Here is a 22,273-nt window from a genome sequence, read left to right as displayed (position 1 = left end):
ACACACACACACTGGAGCAGTCACATACACACACACACACACACACACACACACACTGGAGCAGTCACATACACACACACTCTGGAGCAGTCACATACACACACACCCTGGAGCCCCGGTGTGTCTAAGACGACAACGTACGTTTATCAAGCATCTCAACAAAGCATCAAGGGAACCCTGTTTTGCAAGACTATTTCACCTCAGTTATCATACCACAAATGAGCGGTTTTAAAAAAGAGACCATATTCCATATTTTTAATTGTACACCATGCACCCATAATGACATTTATCCCATATTCAGGTTTAACCATGCTCATTTTTGCGCCTCAAGTTCCTGCTGAATGACTTGTGCAGAGGTGGTCATGGTGCAGTCAATGAGGAGAAAGGTCACAGTTCAAACCCTCTAATCAATACCACTGTCGAGAAGGCTGCACAGATTTACCAGCCCTGGATTTAAAGGTATCCTGGCAACAGCATCACCCCACGCCTGGGCGCTGACACAGCAGTGACGGATTCACAGGGAGAGGACCCCCGAGCGGTCACGAACTATCGGGCAAGAGGGCGGCGCACATGTTGACAAAGACAAAAGAAGCCTTGGCAAAGCCAGAATGTTTGGTTTGCATTTTGAGTGCCGGCTAAAACATTAAGAGCGCCTGATGCACAGGAAAAAACAAACTAACTGATTTTTATATACGATGCATCTACGGAATATGTACTTTAATGTCCCATGATTTCAGAGTTCTTTTGAGATATAAAATATTCCTTCATGCGCTGCAATGCAATCATTCCATAGCAGGCTGAATACTATACAAATAAGAAAATAACATGGGGTGAGAGAAATACTGTTCAGGGCAGAGCAAACACCGGCACTATGTGTGTATGTATGTATTAAAGAATTGGTAAACATCGGTCTTCAGATAGCTGCTGTCATGACAAACCTAAAGATAATAGCAACTGGTGGGAGTGCTGCCTGCCTGGGAGAGCCCCAGGTGGCCTCATCTGTGGAAAAAAAACTCCTCTGCCTGGATGCTTGTAAAAATAAGCCTGATGTTTCTCAAAGCGACAAACCAAAATACCTTCTTCCTACTGAGTAACCAGTCCCACTTTGCAGGCGAGATCCCCCACCAAAGACGGAGGAGAGACAACCAGCGGAAGGCCAAGCACCGGACCAGCCTCGTGTTGGCTCGTGCGGGCTTTGTTCAACAGGTTTACTATGAGTCATGAGGCGAACACCCCAAGTGCAGTCCTGCGGTGTAAGCGGATGTGACCAGCTCCACCGCGGGAAACAGCACACCGACACACAGCTAGTCACACAACACATTTAACACCCGAACTTGACTTAATAATACAAAGTAGTGCTGAAGGTTGGCTTGGAGCACTGCTCGCTGTAGGAGCGGTTCTGGAGAATTCGGATTGTCCAATTGGACCTCTTCATTAGTTGCTACTCCACAGCACGTGAGCTCTAAGGAGCTGAAAAACGTTGATAAAGTTAGGAATGCCACTGGTTGCAACCACAACCTCATTCTATACAAATGACCCATACATATCGATTCACCTCATGACCAACACCCCGGACACCATTTATGAGCCAGCTAACTCATTCACATTCAGTGCCCCCCCCATGACTCCGTGGTTCGCAGACATACCGTCGGAAACATGTTTGCGGTGGCCAGAGGGCAGTGGCGTGGGAAGTTGCAGCATAGCGCTGGCGGTACACGGACGGGGGGGGCGCAAACGGACAGCGGGAGCGGGAACGGCGCAAGAAAAATAAAACGGCACTCACCTTATGTGCTTGAACCTTGACAGCATTCTTTGGACTCTAGCGCCCCTGACAACAAAGACGGGAGGGGGACGGGAGAGGACGAGGGGGGCGGGAGAGTACAGGAACGGCGGGAGGGGGGCGGGAGAGGACGAGGGGGGCGGGAGAGTACACGAACGGCGGGAGGGGGGCGGGAGAAGACGAGGGGGGCGGGAGAGTACACGAACGGCGGGAAGGGGGCGGGAGAAGACGAGGGGGGCGGGAGAGTACACGAACGGCGGGAGGGGGGTGGGAGAGGACAGGGGGGGACGGCGGGAGGAAGGCAGGACAGCAGCAAGCACGGCCCGGCCGGACCAGATTCGTGAGCTCCTAGGGCGGGGAGGGGTGGGGGCAGCGTGGGCTTGGGGTCTTGGCAATTTGGGTAGCTCTGAGAGACAACTAGGGGTGACAAAAGCTAGCCTCTTCGTTTACAGCACAGCAGGGAAAAAAGCGGAGCCCCGCTGAATTGGAGCAGCAGCAACTGCAAATATGATAGCTATTCGAGGTATTCAACAACTCGGGGCTGGTCAACAAGTCCCGGGCCGGGCAGTGCGCACGCGTGTTTGCTAACACAGCGATTCTCCCGGCTCTTGAGAGCCAGCAGCTGCTGTTTTGTTTAGCTGGAGGAGCCCGGGCTATGCCTCGAGGAGGAGGAGGATCGGTCTCTGGGCGCACCTTGGCCAGGAACAGAAGCAGCTGTGAGTAATCACGCCCTCACTCGCTTTCTGAACAAGCACCTACGAAGACACAGGGGGCGGGGGAGGACACGGACGGCGGGAGGAGGGCGGGAGAAGACACGAACGGCGGGAGGGGGGCGGGAGAGGACACGAACGGCGGGAGGGGGGCGGGAGAGGACACGGACGGCGGGCGGGAGAGGACACGGACGGCGGGAAACGTGCACAGGACAGCGAGGGAGGGGCGGGGAGGCACACGGAGGGGGCAGGAATGGACAGCGCATCTGAATTCACTTTCAGTGAAAGGGGAGGGAACGGGAAAAAACGTAACTCCGCCCTGGGAAAAAATCTCGGGAACGCCCCCGAATCTGGTCCGGCCTTGACGGACAGATCCGGCACTCAATGGCTAGCCTCCATTTATGGAGCTAGCCAATGAGAGCCGGGGGACGTTCCCGAAGTGCTTAGTGTCGACATAGGATTTCACCTGCGCTGAAGAGCTGCGCAGAGCGCAGCCTTCGGCAGGCGAAACCCAAAAAGCAATCTCTCGACCCCCTGATCACGAATAACTACGTCCAATTTCTCGGCTCCCCCTTCCAGCTAAACTTATTGAGAAAGTAAAAAGAAAGTAAAAAGTCACCTTCAGCTTCAAACTCACTGGCTGAAATCAGGCGGCAGCAGATGTGGAGTACCCGGGGCTGTTGTATATCTTTTGAAAGGTCAGAGGCTAAAAACGCGCAGGGAGTGAGGCAGGCACTTGCTGCAGACACGCAGGGGGTCTCATCTCTGCCCGCCCCCCCCCCCCAGCGGAGACGGGACCCCCTGCGTGGTTGGGGGGGGGGGGTTGGACGTCATACATGGAAGGGACACCATTGGCTAAAAGTGGGGAAACTGAATCTACTAAAACTACAGGGAGGATGACACATGGTGCAGCAATTCAATTATTCAACTTCCTAACTTAAGCAACACTACAAGCAGGAGCAGTGAGCTCCAAGTCGCTACGGTTCTTTCTGGCGGGACTTCTTTTCGCTTTGGTTTGACTAAACAACTCTTTATTTGTCAAAGCCGACAGCAGAGTCCTCGTGTATCTGCTAAATGTGCGATCAGAGTGCTCGCCCCGCAGCTGCTCACATGTGTGTGTCCAGGCGTCCCTCCGCGGGGCTCTTCCAGTGTTTGTATGATGTGCTCGGCTTTGATGTCTCGGCGGCTGCGCGGAGTCCTCCCACGGGCGCCCCCTGGAGGGCACTCCGGGGCACTGCAATAGCCCTGGTCCGCTCTGGTATTCTTTAGCGGGCGCGTGCTGGAAGTGACTGCTGTCTGTGCCATCTGCCTGGACCAGCGAGGGGAACATGTACGCCTTTATTTCATACGGCATGCCATAAATATAGAGTGGAACCGCAGCATGGAGTGGTTTGAAAAACGAATTTGTTAATTTCTGGTCCCTTTTATGTTTATGGTTCCTGTGAGCTTCCTTGATAAATATGATGGCTATTTCTGGGGCAGTTTCCTTTAGTGCAGCAGGTGCAGTAGTGCCGAACCAGAGGCCTGAGGGACCTTTTTATTTTTTAATTAAAACCGCAACCATGTTGCCTAGTTCCTTCCTTGCATCAAGGACCCTGGCATACTGTCCACCACGATACTGGGTTATTTGTAAGACTTGGGTGCGCGTGGTTGTGCTACATACATAGTTTTAATTTCCAAGCTTTTGGGGTCATTGCCCTGCTGTATTTCTTGGATATGTTTAGGACGTTTTCAGGATTCTGCCCCTTGTTAGCTTTGTTACATAAAGAGTTGCAGACGCGGTGCTGAGTTCAGTGCCTGTTTGTCACAGTAGGGGAAAGTTACTTACTGGGGTGGCCGTCTTAAGACGACCCTCCTTTTTAGGTTTCGCCTGTCGAAACCTGCGCACTGCGCAGCTTTTCGCGCAGGCGAAATCTTATGTCTACAGTATCTGTGTGTTGTCCTGCCCCTCTGTTCCATTGGCTAGCTCCATAAATGGAGGCTAGCCATTGGAACAGAGATCTGTCCGTAAATGCCGGAGCAGAATCGTGGGCGTTCCCGAGAATTTTAGGCTTTAGGTTTTTTTTTTTCTTCGAAGGTTGTTTTTGGTCATTTCTCCAGGCCGACCGCCGCCGGAAGACTGCTTTGCCCATATAGCTCCATGTTAACAATTTATTTTGTTTTTTATGCCAAAGCAGAAGTAGGGTCTGGTCTGGTCTCAGTGAAAATATGTGTGGGCTGCTCAGTGAAGCTAGGCCTGGGCCGCTCAGTGAAGCTACGCCTGGGCAGCTCAGTGAAGCTACGCCTGGGCCGCTCAGTGAAGCTAGACCAGGACCGCTCAGTGAAATTAGGCCTGGACCGCTCAGTGAAATTAGGCCTGGACCGCTCAGTGGAGCTAGGCCTAGGCCGCTCAGTGAACTTAGGCCTGGGCCACTTAAACTCTAAGCTGCGCGGGCATTGAACCTATGCATTGAAGCCCAACTCCCACTCCCTTCATTTCTGTGAATAACAAGAGTAATTTGCTCAAAAAAAAAAAAAAAAAAAAAAAAAAAGAGTACAAATGGCACAACTCTACACAAGGATGGTTTAAGACGCATACGTTTAAGAAGGTATTACACATTGCAACACAATAAACCCTCCCCTATCAGTAATGAAACTATTTCTAAATAGTCCCTGAAAACTGATATGTCAGATTCCAGTTCCCTTCAGGACCCGTTCAGTGAATAACTTCTATTAATTGATACCTGGGAACGTTGGAGGCTGTTTATTAAATCTCTTTTCTGCCACCTGGCTATGCTTGCTTCCCTGCCCCCTCGCCGTGCTTGCTTCCCTGCCCCTTCGCTGTGCTTGCTTCCCTGCCCCCTCGCTGTGCTTGCTTCCCTGCCCCCTCGCTGTGCTTGCTTCCCTGCCCCCTCGCTGTGCTTGCTCTCCTGAGTGTGTGTGTGTGTGGCTTTGGGTGGGTGTGTGCGTCTGGGTGGGTGTGTGTGTGTGGCTCTGGGTGGGTGTGTGTGGCTCTGGGTGGGTGTGTGTGGCTCTGGGTGGGTGTGTGTGTGTGTGTGTGTGTGTGTGGGTCTGGGTCTGTGTGGGGGTCTGTGTGTGTGGGGGTCTGTGTGTGTGGGGGTCTCTGTGTGTGGGGGTCTGTGTGTGTGTGGCTCTGTGTGTGTGTGGCTCTCTCTCTCTGTGTGCGGGGGGGGGCTCTGTGTGTGTGTGTGTGTGTGTGTGTGTGTGTGTGTGTGTGCGTGTGTGTGTGAGAGTGTGTGTGTGTGAGTCTGTGTGTTTTTGTGTGGCATTTGCCAGAGATTAAACTATTGGCATTGTAAATGACAATGCCATTTATTTATCTGTTTTCAAAACCAACACATAAATACAAATTTTGTCATTTACAATGCCAATTGCTCAAACTTTTCAAAAGGCGAAACCATTGCATTGTAAATGCTTGTTAATATATAGGTTACCCTTCTGGCGGAGCTTATCAGATCCTTTGATTTTTCTCTCACGTCTTATGCAGACGATATACAAATAGTCAACTCTCTTAGTCCAGGGGCCTCAGGTTGCGAAGGGAGATTCAACGAATGTATGCAGGCTGCCAGTGTGTGGATGGCCAGAAACTGCCTTAAACTCAACTCAGCTAAAACTGAGGTTTTGATCCACGGGACAAACCATCTTTCTGGTCTCTATCCCGGTGGCCACATAAGCTTAGCTCTCCTACCGTTCATGTTAGGACAGCAAACAATCTTGGTGCGATCTTTAATGTTACACTAACTTTTTCTGATCAAGCTAATGCAGTCATGTCAGCGGCGTGTTAAACACTCAGGCTTCTGAAGATTTTACCATTTATTCCTCCCCAATCGCAGAAACTAGCAGTCACTGCTCAGTTGCCTGTTATACTGAGAAGGAGGATGCAATTCCTTCAGAATTTGATAAAATATTTGTGAATTGGTTTGCCTCTTCGTTTCTAGCTCGGATTCAGGTTTTGATATGGGTCACCGAGTGCTATAGTCGTAGCATTACATTAATGATTTAGTATTCTTCACTATGAGAAGAAAAGCAGAGAGGCACGGTTACTTTATGGGCAGTGCTCGACTATACAGGATCTGTAATGAAGACATATTACTGACATTGGTTCAAACAGGAGAGTTATTTGGGATACTGGCAGGTCAATGTTAATTTTATGCTTAATTAGCAAGTAGAATTATATACATGTGGACCCGCTTTCCAGGCAGAACCCAAGAATAAGAAACGTCTGCCATGTTCATGACTAACAGCAAAGGCCAGAGATTATGTCTGGACTCCCATTGTCAGTCATTCTGAGGCCTACGCACCAACAATCAATTTCTGCAGTTTTAGCTTGGAATGAGGATTGTAAGAGGGCAGACATTATAACCCAAGTTTTGTAGTTTTTGAACCAACACCTTCTCTAACATTTCGACCAGTTAGGAAGACTAAAAATGTGACCATTATTTGCCAGATTTTAAAAATCAAAGAGGGTTTACTTTCCAGAAGAGTGACTTCTTTGCCTGGCTTGAGATGCAATGAAAATAAGCCCAGCTCAGTAGACAAAGGAGGAATGCTGCTTACTGTGGTGCGTATAGCAGGAGTTCTACAAAGATTTTCAGATTTGAAACGTCTGGAGCTGTATTTTTAAATTATAAACAGATTCCAGAATTTGTTTTGCGTGGACAAAGCAAGATACGAAAAATGCAATAAATTCTGCTTTTAGAAATGGTTTCATCAAACCAGTCCACCTCGCTTACAATCTTTCATGCACATTTTATGAGGGAGGGAGCGATAGTCCAGATCAGGCAAAAAGATGTTAGGCACATCAGATGAAGATTATTACGATGTCTCTAAATGAAGGCACAGTTTTGGGTATTGGGACGAAAGTCCAATGCATTGCTTGAAAAATCTGTACGTTCCTGCCCTGAAACATTTTCTCAGGAGCCTGTGTTGTTTCTCCATTGTACTCAACAAACTTACATGCCGACTTGGGGTGTGCTATCAGTTTTTTGATTTTATCAACATCAGAACTGGGCTGTAATGCCTAGGTGAAAAGCCACATATAGCCCCCCCTTGTGAGTAAGAGTAGTTAAGGTCACAAAAATCCGTGCTAGATTGTGGTGGCAGTGTGATTTTAGTACAAGAACGAAACCTTTTTTTACCTGAAACCCTGTGATGAGACAATCTACTGGCTCACCCAATATCAAAGGAAATTCCATTAAACTAACTGAGTTTTCAACAAAATAAGAATTTCACGTTCATTCACATCATCATCAGGCTGGTTCAGCAATAACCATTTTGATTCAACAAAATAATTATTTATCTGGTTTACATTTTTCAGACTAACCATCAAGAACCCCAACAAAAACGGATCAGACTGCATCCAAGTGAACATCAAAATGTCAACATATTAAGCAGACTTATTGCAAAGAAGCCTCACATTGCCTTTTATTTGGGCACCAGATTGTTTTCAAAATGAACATTAAATGCCCATGAATATATGCCTGACAATTGAAAACTGTAAAAGGCATCCACACGTGAACAAAAAAGGCAAGGCATACATTCTAATAATCCTAAACATAACGTGAACATCGATATGTGCATTTGGCTGCACCCTGGCAGGGCATTATAGTGTCCATCAAAATAACCATCAAACTGAATTCAAGAAATGTAGCTGCCTGACTGTAGCTGTACGTCAACGTCCTCATTGGTGCTTGCTTCATCCACTTCGTTTACGCCACTGTTGGAAACACTGTTGAAAACAAGAGGTTCTTGAGCTTCTACTGTCAGGAAATATTCATCTTTGGCTACTTGAGCAGCTGTTATCTCGCTAGCACCAGAGACCAGCTTGGACAGCAGAACTTTAAGATTTCTATCTCTGCTACAACTGTCCAAGTCTGGGGTTCCATCTTGCATTATTTTAGATTGTTCCCCATGACTAAGCCAAAACAAAAGGCAGCCATATGAATACATGTCTGTTGACGGGGAAGCCAAGCGACCAGCTTTTACATCTGGAGATGTTAAGTTCAGCGCCCCAATTGAGTTTGAGAGATTGCGCTGTTCCTCTGTTTTTGAGAAATCGAAGTCCCCAAGCATTCCTTTCTGGCGATTCAGTGCAAACACATTGTTCTGATGTACTGATCCGTGCACAATGTTCGCTTTGTGGAGTATCTGCAAGCCACATGCAACTCCCTTCATCACCATTGCAACTTCCTGGGTGGTCAAAGGCCTACTTGCTTGAATTTCTCTCAGGCTTTCTCCAGGATAAAAGGGGACTATCAAATATGCTAAAGGATCAGACTTGCAGAAGAAAAGAAACATTAATGGCAACAACTGAGATCCCTCCTTCAGCTCACACCAGGCCATATGATATTTAGCTGCTCGCTCAATCACCTTTGCTTCTGTATCAACATCAACAGAATAGCCTTTCAGCAGAACTTTCCGACCTTGGATATCAGCACAGACCACCGGTCTTTTGCTGCTAAGTTCCTTCATTGGTTCTGCATTGAAAAGTTCACGTTCAAGGCTAACTGAGAGAAGGCCACCAGAGTTTATATAGTTCAGAATTCCTGTTTCTGGGTGTAGCAAAGGCAACTCCGGGAACCACTTTTCCACCAAACAGCGTAGTTTATCATATTCTTCTTGTTCCCGATAGATTTCTTCAAATATTTTCTCTCGCAGTTCAGCAATATTTTCTTTTATGTTATTGACATCAGTATCACAAGCATCATCCGACTCTTCTAAACTTCTTTGCTCAATAGTTTTCCACCTTAGTTGAGTCTTTAATACTTTCAGACATTTTTTAATCGCAAGTAGCTTGTCAACATTAGGGCTTTTGTGGAGCCATTCGGCTATCTGTTTTTCAAACTCAACACTGTCTGTGTGTTTGGACATTACTACTTCGATAAGGTCCACTTCCTGCCGGATCTTCTGCACAACCTTGTTGTAAGCAGAGAGTATTATTTTCTTTTCAGTTTCATCGTGCTCAGCACCAGAAATGTTAAGCTCCTTTTCAATAGCCGATTCAACATTATTAATAAGCTCATCAATGTTGCCTACAACTCCGTCAGAAGTTAAAGGTGAAGTACTTGTTAAGTCGAAAAATTCACTGAGATCATTGAACCACAGAAACAGGACACTCAGAGAATCATCTGTGTCACGTCGGACCGTGCTGAACTTCTCAATTTTTTTTTGTTTCCATTCATGAAAATCTTGGAACACTTCATCAGACGCTTCAGCATTTGTGGCTTTACCATACACATCTTCCAGTGCACTAAATATTTGTTCTAAGGCTTTTGTGCGTTTTGAAAGGGATAACTTATCCACGTCTCGAGTGAATTCTTGTACTGCTGAAAAAAGAGCCTCCTGCACAGTATTACGTGTTTTTATTAAGCCAGCCACTTCCTCCGTGTCTTTGCACAGCTGAATTGCCCGTTGTGCAACATTGTAGGATTCCCAAATATCTCCAAGTGGTTCCAGTGAGGATGGTGCAGTAATGTATTCTTCAGAAACAATTCGTACCTGTTGGGACATATAAACAGAAGAGCGTCTTTATAGGATTTCAATATTAACGTCTGAATTGGTCAATAATAATCTGAATACCGTGTCCAGTTATTTAGGAAGATATATAGAATTATGGAAACACTGCAATAAAACACATACAAACTGGACAATAACCACCACCTCCCATGAATAGAAAAAAACTGCTATATTAATTTGAGAATACTACCATAAACAGTATTTCTGTATCAGGCTCCAAAACCTGCTGAACTGAAAAACCTAAACAGAAATAAAGATTGGTTTTGCTATAATACATAGAATGTATAAGGTGGGAGCGTCGGGGATAGTTTAGTTTGAAAAATACATATCATTTTAGTATGCTGGATTATCATCAAAACATGAAATTAGTACAGGGATGTGTAAATTATATTTGGAACTGTACTATGCTAGAATAATAACAAAAACGTCAACCATAATTTGTTTTATTACAAGGAGGTTTTAGTCATCACAGGTTATAAAACAGAAATGGTGACATTGAAGGCATATTTTATTTTCTGTTAACAGTTTCAACAAAGCTACATTTAAAACTATGACCGGATTGCACACAATATTGATTACAAGGAGGTGTAATTAACATTAAAGTCAATAATCCAGGCATTATGCTTTGCCCGTCACAAGCCCAAATACAGAGAAAGTAGCAAGCAGAAAGTGGGAGCCCAGAAAATACACAATCACAAACCAAGCAAAGAAACAGTATTTCGCCAAAAATGTTAATCCAGTTAAAAGACCATAATCAATTGTAGCAGAGGAAGTAGAAGCATCTTTAAGGAAAACAGCCCCAAGCAAAGCTATTTACAGGTCCAACTAACAATGCGAAACAAAAAGGTATGTGTGGAAGACCAAGTAACCACCTCCCAGACAGAGACGGGGACTTCCTGACATTCAGCCTCAGAGACCAATGAACAGATCATTCAAAGAATCGGTGGCTGAATCAGATGACGACTGCATTCATGGGTGGTTTTATTCTATAGTCCATGGACTGTAGAACACAAAAAGAGTGGTTCTCTTCGAGCTGAATACACACCAACTGCTCGACCAACATCGGGGAATGGCAGTCATGCGCAGCCAAAACTTACCCTACTATGAGTAAAACTACTAACGGAGACAGGTAAAAACATGCTAGGACCTAAGGTCATAAAGTTTGCAAAGGCCTCTGCACCAACCCCTCAAGGAAGAAAACACAAATCACGAATCGGGCGCTCAAAACTGAAAATCCTCTAGTTCTCCTATGTGCCTGGCTGAAACAATGGCAACCAGATTACCACTTTGAGTTAAAACCTAAAAGGAACCTCCTCTAAAGATTCAAATGGTGCACTTTCTAATCCCCAAAGAACCATGTGAATGTCGAGTGAACGGACCTTAGAATGCACCAAAAAAACAGAAAAACATCCCATGAAAGGACAGCCAACTCAAAATCCTTTAACAGAAGAGAGGTGTAACCCTCAAAAGCCTCTAGAAAGACTAAGGAGATCCCCCTCCATATCTTGAGAAGTGGCCTGGGGAGGAGAAGTAAAGAGGTAAAAGGAAATATTGATCCCTGAAACCCCGTAGAGGGCAACCACTAAGTCCTATTCACAGAAGAGCACCTATGCGGGAGAAAACAAGCCCAATTATGGAACCACAACCTTTTTAATCTCCTGAAATACCTCCAGGTGGATATAGAAATCATTTGAGGATGAAACTACCACAATCGGTATGTCTGCGGCACATTTCTCCAACTGAGGGAGAGAAGATACTTAATCAAGGTCATGTGAGCCTCTCTTCCCAAGACATCAGGTAATGAGCCAAAGAACCCAAGGAGGGAGACCTGGTGCCCTCATTTGTGCGGATGTATGACTTTGCCACCTTGTTCTCCATCCACACAAGAACGGTCTTTCACTGACTGTGTACAGAAAAAGACTGCATTGCCATTCAAACTGACCACAGCTTCCTCCACTCTAAAAACATAAAAGACTCCTGGGCCAACCACAGATCCTGGACCAACCACAGATCCTGTGCCAACCACAGATCCTGAGCCAAGGCAGTTTTAAGCGTGGCACCGCATCCCCTGCTGAGGGCATCTCCCCACAGATTGAAACCTTCAAGAGGCTACCACTGGAGAGAAACCCCCAAAGACAGACATACATGAATGAGTAGACGGTAGTCGTGAAAACTCAGATCACAGTACTCCGGGGATGTACATAACTACAAGCTTGAGTTGGAATCTGACCAAAGCTACCAAAAAATGCAGACTGCTATACCCACTAAGAGCACAGCTGTTAACGAGAGCACTCTACAAAAGCAGGACACCGGTCAGTGGGTCCAGACCTTTATAGAACAGGCAGGCGGAAGACATACAGGACCTGAAGAGGTGTTGAAAAGAGCTCTCCAACGTCAAGAAACCTAGTTGGATTTTTTCTGATCCAGCCAAATGCCTGGAAAACGCTGCGTCATGTGACAGTGAACCAGTGGAAGAGACGCAGCATGAACCAACCATTCGTCAGGTACTGATGCACCTAAATTCCTTTCACATGTAACAGACCCGCTTAGAGGAGAGGATGTGCCCCAACGCCTACGGCGGTCGACCTCGAAGCTGGGAAACCGGGTTCGAGTCTCGGCAAGGACGCTCAACATCCTGTGATTCTGGGCAAATGACCTACTCTCCCCGCGCCTAACAAAAATGAATGTGTTCATCTGTAATGCAACTGGTGCTCATGTAAAGTGCTCTGATATCTTCAGGTCTAGTTTGCGCTATATAAAAAAAAAAAAATAAAAAAAAAAAAGTGACAAGCACCTTTGTGAACATCCTCAAAGTCATCTTGAAACCATAGGACAGGGCTTAAAACTGGGTTTGCTCTGAGGGAATTTCAAATCTCAGGAATCTTTTAAACCATAGATGAATCTGAACATGGAAATAAGAATTTTCCAGATCAATGCAAGCCAAGACGTCACTTGGGGCAACTATAGGGATATCATTTTGAAACATCATTGAAATATTTCATACTCCATGAATGAGATTGCCTCCGCCCCCCTTAGATTACGTGAAAAGCACACCTAAGTAAGGGCACCAAAAAAAAGTAGCAGTACACCCGAAAGTCGATTCCTCCTGTGAAACAGGAGTGATTTTCCTCTTGGGCAAGGGGTTCACCGTCTATGATATCAGCCAGGTCATTGAATCTGAAATCATGTGCAAAAGTCTAGGGTAAAGCCTTTGCAGACCCCTCCGAACACTCTCCTCCCAAAAGTGGATGAATGCCAAAGTAACATCTCCTACATAGAGGAGAACCTGTGGAGGACTTGGCATAAGAGGGATCATATGGTCATCCCAGCTTCAGATTAAGAAAAAGTGATCTTTTAACCCTTTGTGTGCGGTTAACGAGCTCAGCTTGTCATGAGGGACGGTTGAGCTGCCCTCTTGACGAGCTGAGCTCGTCACAGCCGTTGAAACGTTCGCACGCGGGGATAATTTCCCCGCTGTGCTGGAACGTTCTAAAAACTGGTGTGGTGTGACGAGCTCAGCTCGTCACGAGGGCAGCTCCGCTGTGCCTCATGACGAGCCGAACTCGTCAACAGCACAGTGGCGCCGTGCGCGGCCCTCCCCCCCGCACAGCGGGGGGGAAACACCCCGCAGCCAAGAGGTTACATTTTGGTGGATCCCACATTGAAGCCTCTAATGCTGGAATGGGACATGCCTTTTGGAAGAAAACGAAACAAATGAGCAGACTGGAATCTGGGGTTGAGCGTATCCAGAAAAAAATGGAATCTGGGGCGAAAGGGTAGAGTTTGTGTCGAATTCTCTGAAAACTTCTTTGCCACCTCTTCTGACAAAAAACCTATTAGAAGCAAAAAGGACACTTAAGCAACAAGCACTTCTGAGAAGATCTCAGAGAAATGCTTATGGCTTGCCACAGCTCCCACTGTTGTCAAAGCCCATGTTCTCGGACCATAAATCAGAGCATCAGATGCACGCTGAAGCAGTTGTACCTCCACTTTGTCTATGACAAATCACAGAAACTGATACAGAGGAGAGATTGCACTCAGAGAAAACATGGCAGCAGATGGTTTCCTCTTTAAAGAAATGTACCTTACCAAGAAGATCCTATTGAATAGCATCGGCAGAGGCCACATTCATGAGACATGCCAGACTGTGCAAAGTTCTGGACATGTTTCTATAAGTTCAGCAGAGAATACACCTTCTTCCAAATCTATAAAACTACACGTTTTTCAACTTCTGAGCTCACTTTCAATATCAGATACTGAATGCTATGCAGGAGAGGGAAGCCAGGCAGAGAGGTTGTTCATAGCTAATTGCATCACCAGTTTGTGCAAATACCTCAGAAGTAGGAGGAACATCCTTAAGGCCTAGATTGTCCTGCATATGAGCCAAAATATCAGCCACCACCTCTCCACTAACACATTTCTTGAGGAATCAACCAGGGGAACTTAGGGGCTGGACAAACACGTATGCGCTTATCTAGAACAGCTTGAGTAGCAGCTTCAATTATGGAGTGAATGTGAGTAGCAGCCATAAGAACAAATGGCTAATCAACCAACCAAGCAGCTGAAACTGGATCATGGGCCTCCATCGGGGGGTCCACATACGAGACAAAGGAACAGAAAAGGAGGACAAAAAAATGCTGTCACTAGGTCTCCTTATTGAATGCTTATGTTTAGACCCAGGCCTTTTGGAGCACTTAAAAGAACCGGAGGTAAAGCATGATTTATTTTTCTTCTACAGTATATGGCTCCTTCAGAAGCCGCCAGAGAATTCCTCATTGCAGTATTGATCCCACATATAAATCCAAGCACATTCAGAAGGACAGAAACATTGAAAATCATGCTGCTTAAAGGAGAGCTGGAGTATAGCAAAATCAGCAACATGGCATGCACACAGTCAGCAAGAAACCAAAAGCTGCCTCACCCGTTCTCCACCGGTCTGTATTGTAAAACTCATGGGCCCCAATGAAATAAACCATTTGCACCTGTGATCTTGTCAGTCGCACCATCTTCCAGTTTAGATGGCAGGGCACAGGGCGGCTGCCAACATCTTCACTCGGGGAGCTCCCAAAAGGGAAATCAAAGGGGCTGCCTCTTACGGACAACCCCAGGATTCTGGAGGAGTGGTTTGAGAGCAGTCAAGTCCGCCTGCACTGACAGGGATTGATGTTACAGCAGACAACCTGCACATGACCAAGAGCCAGAAGCCCACGATTCACTGCCCTGCCTGACTCCCACAATACAGGCACAAGCAGATATCTGCAAAAAATGTCCAATTTCCTGGAGAACGAGAAAGACAATATTAGAAACCTACCTGCAAAGATATGCCAATGGGACAGCGATAAAGCATGGCGGGGTCACTTATTAGCAAGCTCTGTGAGGGCAGAATGTGTTTATTAATCCATCTAATAACCATGCAGGAGATTGTTAGATCTTATTAAATGCTGGGGTGCGGAACTACAGTTGAGGTCAAGTTTCACACTGATGAGACATGCATTACGATTCATGTGTCAGTTACACAATAAGCTTTATATTCTTTGAGGCTCACAGGTATCAATTAATTGATGCACGGGGGGGGGGGGGTGAGTTTCTAGTTTTGTGATACAAAATCAAAATGTTTTGTGTTTATTCCATATATTTTCCAAAAGCACATCCAAAAGCAAAGCAGTGTAAGCAACGAAAAGGGTTGCGTTATGGAACAAACCATGAGGCATGATGCATTGGGCTTCAAAAAGTCATATTTATAATTCAGTGTTGTAGAATTAAATCACAAAACTGAAAGAAGGAAGGTCCATCCATATTTACGAAAACATTTTCCCATAGGCACAGAATGGCTAAAACCCTTTGATATATCTAGCCCTAAATTTTAAATTGGACCTGGTCTGAATACTTTGTGAATAAATGTTTAGGATCCAATTTAGGTCATATGTTTCGGGGATAACAATACAGGCATGCTTAAATATATAAAGAAAGACAAGAAATATTTATTTGCAAACATGTTTAGAAGCAGATAGTCATTCATTACCATTTTATGGGGAAAATCCCTATGATCGCTAGAGTGGAGATACCTCCACATATGTGATGAGGCCACAAAACTTACTAGCAAGGTGTTTTTGCAGGCAAAACGTTTGACCAAGTAAGCCAAAAATGATGAAGTTAGCAAAATTAGAGTGCTGATGAAGCTAGAATTAATATCACTTTCCTCATATTAGATCACAAACAAGTAATTTCAGTGACCAAATGAGTAGTGGAATCTGTACTTTCATAAATTAAAGAATATAAGATTATGTTTCTGTCACAAACATTGAGTGGAGGAAGAAGCTGGAGGAAAAACCACCATAAGCCAAATAAAATGTCTCTCTAAAAGCATATACAAAAATATAAATATACTTTGGTAAGCCGGAGTGCAGATAAAACATTCACCAACAAAACTATAATGAATAAGAAATGTTGATAGTATTTAAAATGTTTTCATTTAATTTGTAATAATTTTAAATGAATTGTCTTTGGTAACAAACACAAATCCAGTCTTGGTCTAGGGAAGTTTTAAAAAACTGTTAAAATAACAATACAATTCCTAAATGTACACTTTACCCTGCCCTGAGCCCAAAGACAGAGATGCATTGCAAAACCAAGCCAGAGCCCTAAATTAGAGGACCCCTCCACTCCAAGGCTTGGGACCAGGACCCGGTTCTAAGCACTTAAAGTAAGTCATAAAACTTTTCTAAGAATGACTATGCAATTATTTTTTGCATGGTATCATACGCTTTGAAATAAGGAGTTCAGAAATGCCACACTCCTCTGCCACGTATAACCCTCCTTGCTTTTTCTTAGTAGTTTTTAATGGGTTTTCAGAAAGTGTTGGCAAAGTAGGATTAGCCCTCACCCCTCCCTTGAAGGACTTCACCTTAAATTAAGAAAGGTTTGTTTTATTGCTCTCCAGATTAAAATAATTTATAATGAATGCGAAGAGTGGAAGTGTAGATGGCATTGTAGTTCAGTAGCTCTTTCACAAAATAAGACTATTTTTACAGTTCTATATCTCAGTTTTGTGTTTTTTAAATATCCCATTTTCATTAATTCTTTTGTACATGCACATTTTGCTCAAGTATTACTTTAGGTTGAAAATGTGCATCACTTTTTTTTTTATAATACATGAAAAGCATAGGAGAAAAGGCTTTTCTATGTACTTTTTTTAATTAGAAAATCACTAAACTCTTTATTTTCCCATTTAGTCTCAATACCGAGAAATTGTTTTTAGGTTTGGCTTCTGGATATTTTGGGACATTTGGTAACAAGTTTGGTTCAAACACAAACAGGTCTAAGTTTCCCCAACAGAAATTAATTAGGGCCGAACTACGATGTCGTCAGGCGGACCACTGAAAGCCCATCGTTGGCGTTCGGGCCGCTGATAACCACTGTATTAGGATACTGGCGAACAGACCAATAGCTGTCAGGCTCAACACTGCTGCCTCTGCCAGGATCATGGATCTCGAAGGTGCGGTGCTCAGAAAAGCATCCCAGAATGGCGGTGGTGCCGAGGCAGGCATCGCCGTTGGGACTGCGATTGCTCTTTGCGACAACATTTTCATGGTGGGAAACCTGCCATGAAATTGTCTCAAAGGCAACGAGGGGGCCTCCTCCCCTATAGGGCTCCTGGGCGTCTGAGCCCGTAGCAACATGTGCCTGGGGGCACATGTAGTGCCGTTGTGGGTGCACTGCATACCAAGCACGACATGGTGCATGGCACCCGGTGCACTGGCGATGTGAAGACGCTGCACGGCGGAGGCATCTGGTGGGGCATACATCTATGGCCGCAGCATGCCCCCCTCTGTGGTACTCACTACTTCAGACTGCCAGTCCGTCGATCAGATTGTAATACGCCATACCGCTGCATGCTCGTCGGGCGGTCTCCAGACCGCTGCAATGTCTATAGGTGGTTCGACCTCTGAAATCATAATAAGGCCTTAAGTATCCCTTAAAATGCAGTCCTGGGTCAGAAATGCCTCAATTTTATGTTTCAAGTAGGAACCAACAGGAAAGTCCGATCTTTCAAATCACTGCGAATAGGGTAAAATGGCTACTGCAATCTCAAGTCTGGAATTTTGGGAAATAAGATTATTGTTGTATAGTTAAAATAAAGGAGTTGTGAGATTTCACAGATTGTAGTGTGTTACTCAAAGGGAACCTGCACTGTGATGTACTCAAAATATTAATTTTCCATACAGTCAATACTGTGGATTATTTCAATGTGAAATTGATTAAGTAAATAAGCACCTGTAATGAAATAAGTATCAAAAAGAGACACAGCTTGGGGTATTTAAGGTAAAATGCAGTTGTGGGAATGATTACATTGGTTTGCAGGTTAGTTTCTCATATGTGGATGCAATAAAAAAATTAAAAACATTACAATAAAAAAAAACAATGTATGAAGCTCGTGAAGCGCTAAACACGATAGGAAGGGATTTTAACAGGGTGACCAAAGTAAAAGATAGACAACCCCATACGGCTTGAATAGAGGTCTTTAAAATGAGGGGTATGCCTCATCCCCCCACCAGAGTCCCTTGATGGTTGCCTTGCACAGCCAGATTACCTTTGTCCTGCACTTAGCATGTTGGCTTTCATGTTTGCTTCTTCTCCTCCTCCCACCACAACTGTTTGTAACCTAAAAACCACTCTGCCCTGCCTCGTCACCTCATAAATGCACAACAAATTCTCATGCACACTCACAACCAGGCTATCATAAGTGAATGCCCACACAAAGGGACACATACACTTACAAAGCCAGAGAGGTGCAAACACACACAAACATATTTATCCATACTGTCACAACAACAGCTGGCACCGAAACGGGTGATTGGATGCAAACCAGTCTCAGGGGTAGATGGGCCACCATTTTCTTCAGTCTGTGTTAGTCCTGGGCTACCCGGAGGGACTAAAGAAGCACAGCCTTCGTTGGGATGTCATAAGTTGAGGTATACTGACATATGCTTTTTGTGTTTTATTTCTTCAATAAATCTTTGTTTTAAGTGTACATATATTATCAGATATGGGGACAGGGGCACATGGATAGTATCATCTGCCCAACATCAAACAATTTTCTAAAGTTGAAGACGCAAGATTGTAACATAGTGCTGCTTGTCCCAGAGGGTATTACTTTACATTTTGGTGAACAGAAGATGAGTGGGCACTGTCTACCCACCTTCCCTCAAGGCAATATGCAGTCCAGATTGTTTGTGTTTTTTAGGTCTGCGCTGTGTCGTTAAGCGAGACCTATTGTCGTCGCTTTGGTGGGCGAAGGGGGACAGGACATGTGCACGAGTACGACAGGAGATGTGCACTCCGTATGCGTGCACATCTCCTGTCCAACGGCTCGTGGCGTTTTCAGGACAACGTGCACATAGCGCGCTTTCACTTTCCCTCCCACACCTCCGTGATCTCCTCCCTGTCAATGTGCAGGCGTATGGACAGGAGATGTGCACTCCATACGCGTGCACATCTTCGGTCACACTGCTCGCAGCGTTTTCAGGACAACGGCGCATGGCGCGCAAGAACTGTGCCTTCTAAATGCACTTTCAGTATTGACTGGTAGCAGTCGGCATTTTTCAGACATTGCACTTGTTCAAGTTTGCACCAATGCGGATCACCCAGACTGCAGCGGTGCAGGTGTGATTTTGCAAGGACTTGCAGCTACTGGCCAGAGCAAAACAAGCATTTACAATGCAACGGTCTCGCCTTTGCAAAAGTTAGAGCTATTGGCATTTTAAATGACAAACTTTTTATTTATGTGTTGGTTTTGAAAACAGATAAATAAATGGCATTGTTATTTACAATGCCAATAGCTTAATCTCTCGCAAATGCGAGACCTATTGCATTTGCGCACACACACACACACACACACACACACAGAGACACACACACAGAGACACACAGAGACACACACACAGAGACACACAGAGACAGAGCCACACACACACACACACACAGAGACAGAGCCAAACACACACACAGAGCCACACACACTCACACACAGACCCAGACAGACACACACACACAGACAGACACACACAGACAGACACACACAGACAGACACACACAGACAGACACACACACAGACAGACACACACAGACAGACACACACAGAGAGCCACACACACAGAGCCACACACACAGAGCCACACACACAGAGCCACACACACAGAGCCACACACACAGAGCCACACACACAGAGCCACACACACAGAGCCACACACACAGAGCCACACACACAGAGCCACACACACAGAGCCACACACACAGAGCCACACACACAGAGCCACACACACAGAGCCACACACACACATAGTCACACACACAGAGTCACACAGCTCTCTGCAGGCACAGCAATGTCACACTAAGCAAATGTGAAAATTTGCAGCTATTTGTGGTCGTTTTACACCTCTATACATTCAAGACGCTGTATAGCAGAGGTCACCTGAATCAAAACCAAGAGAAATCGCAATGAACGGAGATCCCGAGGTGATCTCTCCAACTTCGCAGTGCAAAGGAGCACGGCAGAAGTGAACTTTACACAGTCAGGGCAGAGGTGCACTTCAGACAGGTAAGGCAGGGGTACATTTCACAGACAAATGTTTCAAAAACATTTCACATAGGCAGGGCTGAGGTACATTTACCAGACAGGACATAGATGCACTTCACACAGGCAGCACTGAGGCACATTTCATACAGACAGTGCAGAGATGCACTTCACACAAGCAGGGTAGAGATGCACTTCACAGACAGGGCAGAGGTGCACTTCACACAGAGGCAGGGCCGAGGTGCACTTCACACAGAAAGGGAGACAGGGCAAGGGTGCTCTTCACAGACAGGGCAGAGGTGCACTTCACACACAGGGCAGAGGTGCACTTCACACAGATACATTCCATATAGACAGGGCAGAGGGACACTTCACACATGCAGAGATGAGGTAAACTTTATATAGACAGGGCAGAGATGCACGTCAAACAGGGAAACCGTGAACTTCACACATGCAGGGATGAGGTGCAGATCACAGGCAGGGCAGAGGTGCACATCACAGGCAGGGCAGAGGTGCACATCACAGGCAGGGCAGAGGTGCACATCACAGGCAGGGCAGAGGTGCACATCACAGGCAGGGCAGAGGTGCACATCACAGGCAGGGCAGAGGTGCACATCACAGGCAGGGCAGAGGTGCACATCACAGGCAGGGCAGAGGTGCACATCACAGGCAGGGCAGAGGTGCACATCACAGGCAGGGCAGAGGTGCACATCACAGGCAGGGCAGAGGTGCACATCACAGGCAGGGCAGAGGTGCACATCACAGGCAGGGCAGAGGTGCACATCACAGGCAGGGCAGAGGTGCACATCACAGGCAGGGCAGAGGTGCACATCACAGGCAGGGCAGAGGTGCACATCACAGGCAGGGCAGAGGTGCACATCACAGGCAGGGCAGAGGTGCACTTTACAGAGGCTGGGAAGAGGTGCACTTCACACAGACAGGACAGAATGGCACGTCACACATACAGGATTCAGTTACATTTCACACAAGCACGGCCGGTGTGTGCATGCCAAACAAGCAGAACAGGTGTGTAATTCACGAGGGTAGGTTAGAAATGCATTTTACCCGGACGGCAAGTGCACAGACCTGACCCTTGCAGGGCAGGCGCCGTGTTACACATTCACAGCAGTCCCATTTCAAGCAGGCGTCATATGGACAAATTTTATACAGGCAGGCAGAGGTACCTTGCACTGACTCTCGTGGGGTAGATATACACATAGGGGGGGGGGGGCCAGCGGCCCCGGAGATGTGCCCTGGCAGGAAGCGCTCTGGCAGAACAGGGGGTTGTGTTGAGGAAACTGGAGTGCGAGAACAGGAGTAAAGTGCGTGGACAGGGGTCGAGTTTAGGAATAGAAACAGAGTGTAGGGACGGTGGTAGAGTGTAGGGACGGTGGTAGAGAATAGGGACGGTGGTAGAGAATAGGGACGGTGGTAGAGAATAGGGACGGTGGTAGAGAATAGGGACGGTGGTAGAGAATAGGGACGGTGGTAGAGAATAGGGACGGTGGTAGAGAGTAGGGACGGTGGTAGGACGGTGGTAGAGTGCGAGACGGAGGTCGAGTGTAGAGACTGTTGTAGAGTGTGGGCGGTGGTAGAGTGTAGAGACGGTGGTAGAGTGCCGGACGGAGGTCGAGTGTAGAGACGGTGGTAGAGTGTAGAGACGGTGGTAGAGTGTAGAGACGGTGGTAGAGTGTA

At 46.1% G+C, this 22,273-nt stretch overlaps 1 protein-coding gene across 1 annotated transcript in view; it reads right to left on the bottom strand.

The window, feature by feature from the left end:
• Window positions 1–7,889: 7,889 nt before the first annotated feature.
• Window positions 7,890–22,273, bottom strand: part of LOC144798989 (serine/threonine-protein kinase 31-like) — a 36,790-nt gene continuing 22,406 nt past the window's right edge. Inside the window, exon 2 of the mRNA XM_078670133.1 lies at window positions 7,890–9,987. Coding sequence (XP_078526259.1) covers window positions 8,128–9,987 — 1,860 coding nt within the window. The 3' untranslated portion in view covers window positions 7,890–8,127. The remainder of the gene's footprint in view (window positions 9,988–22,273) is intronic.

This window comes from Lissotriton helveticus, chromosome 12, assembly GCF_964261635.1.
Source record: "Lissotriton helveticus chromosome 12, aLisHel1.1, whole genome shotgun sequence".
In the NCBI taxonomy this organism is placed as follows: Eukaryota; Metazoa; Chordata; class Amphibia; order Caudata; family Salamandridae; genus Lissotriton; species Lissotriton helveticus.
The sequence above is the reverse complement of the archived record's forward strand: the minus strand, read 5'-3'. Positions and strand labels throughout refer to the sequence as shown.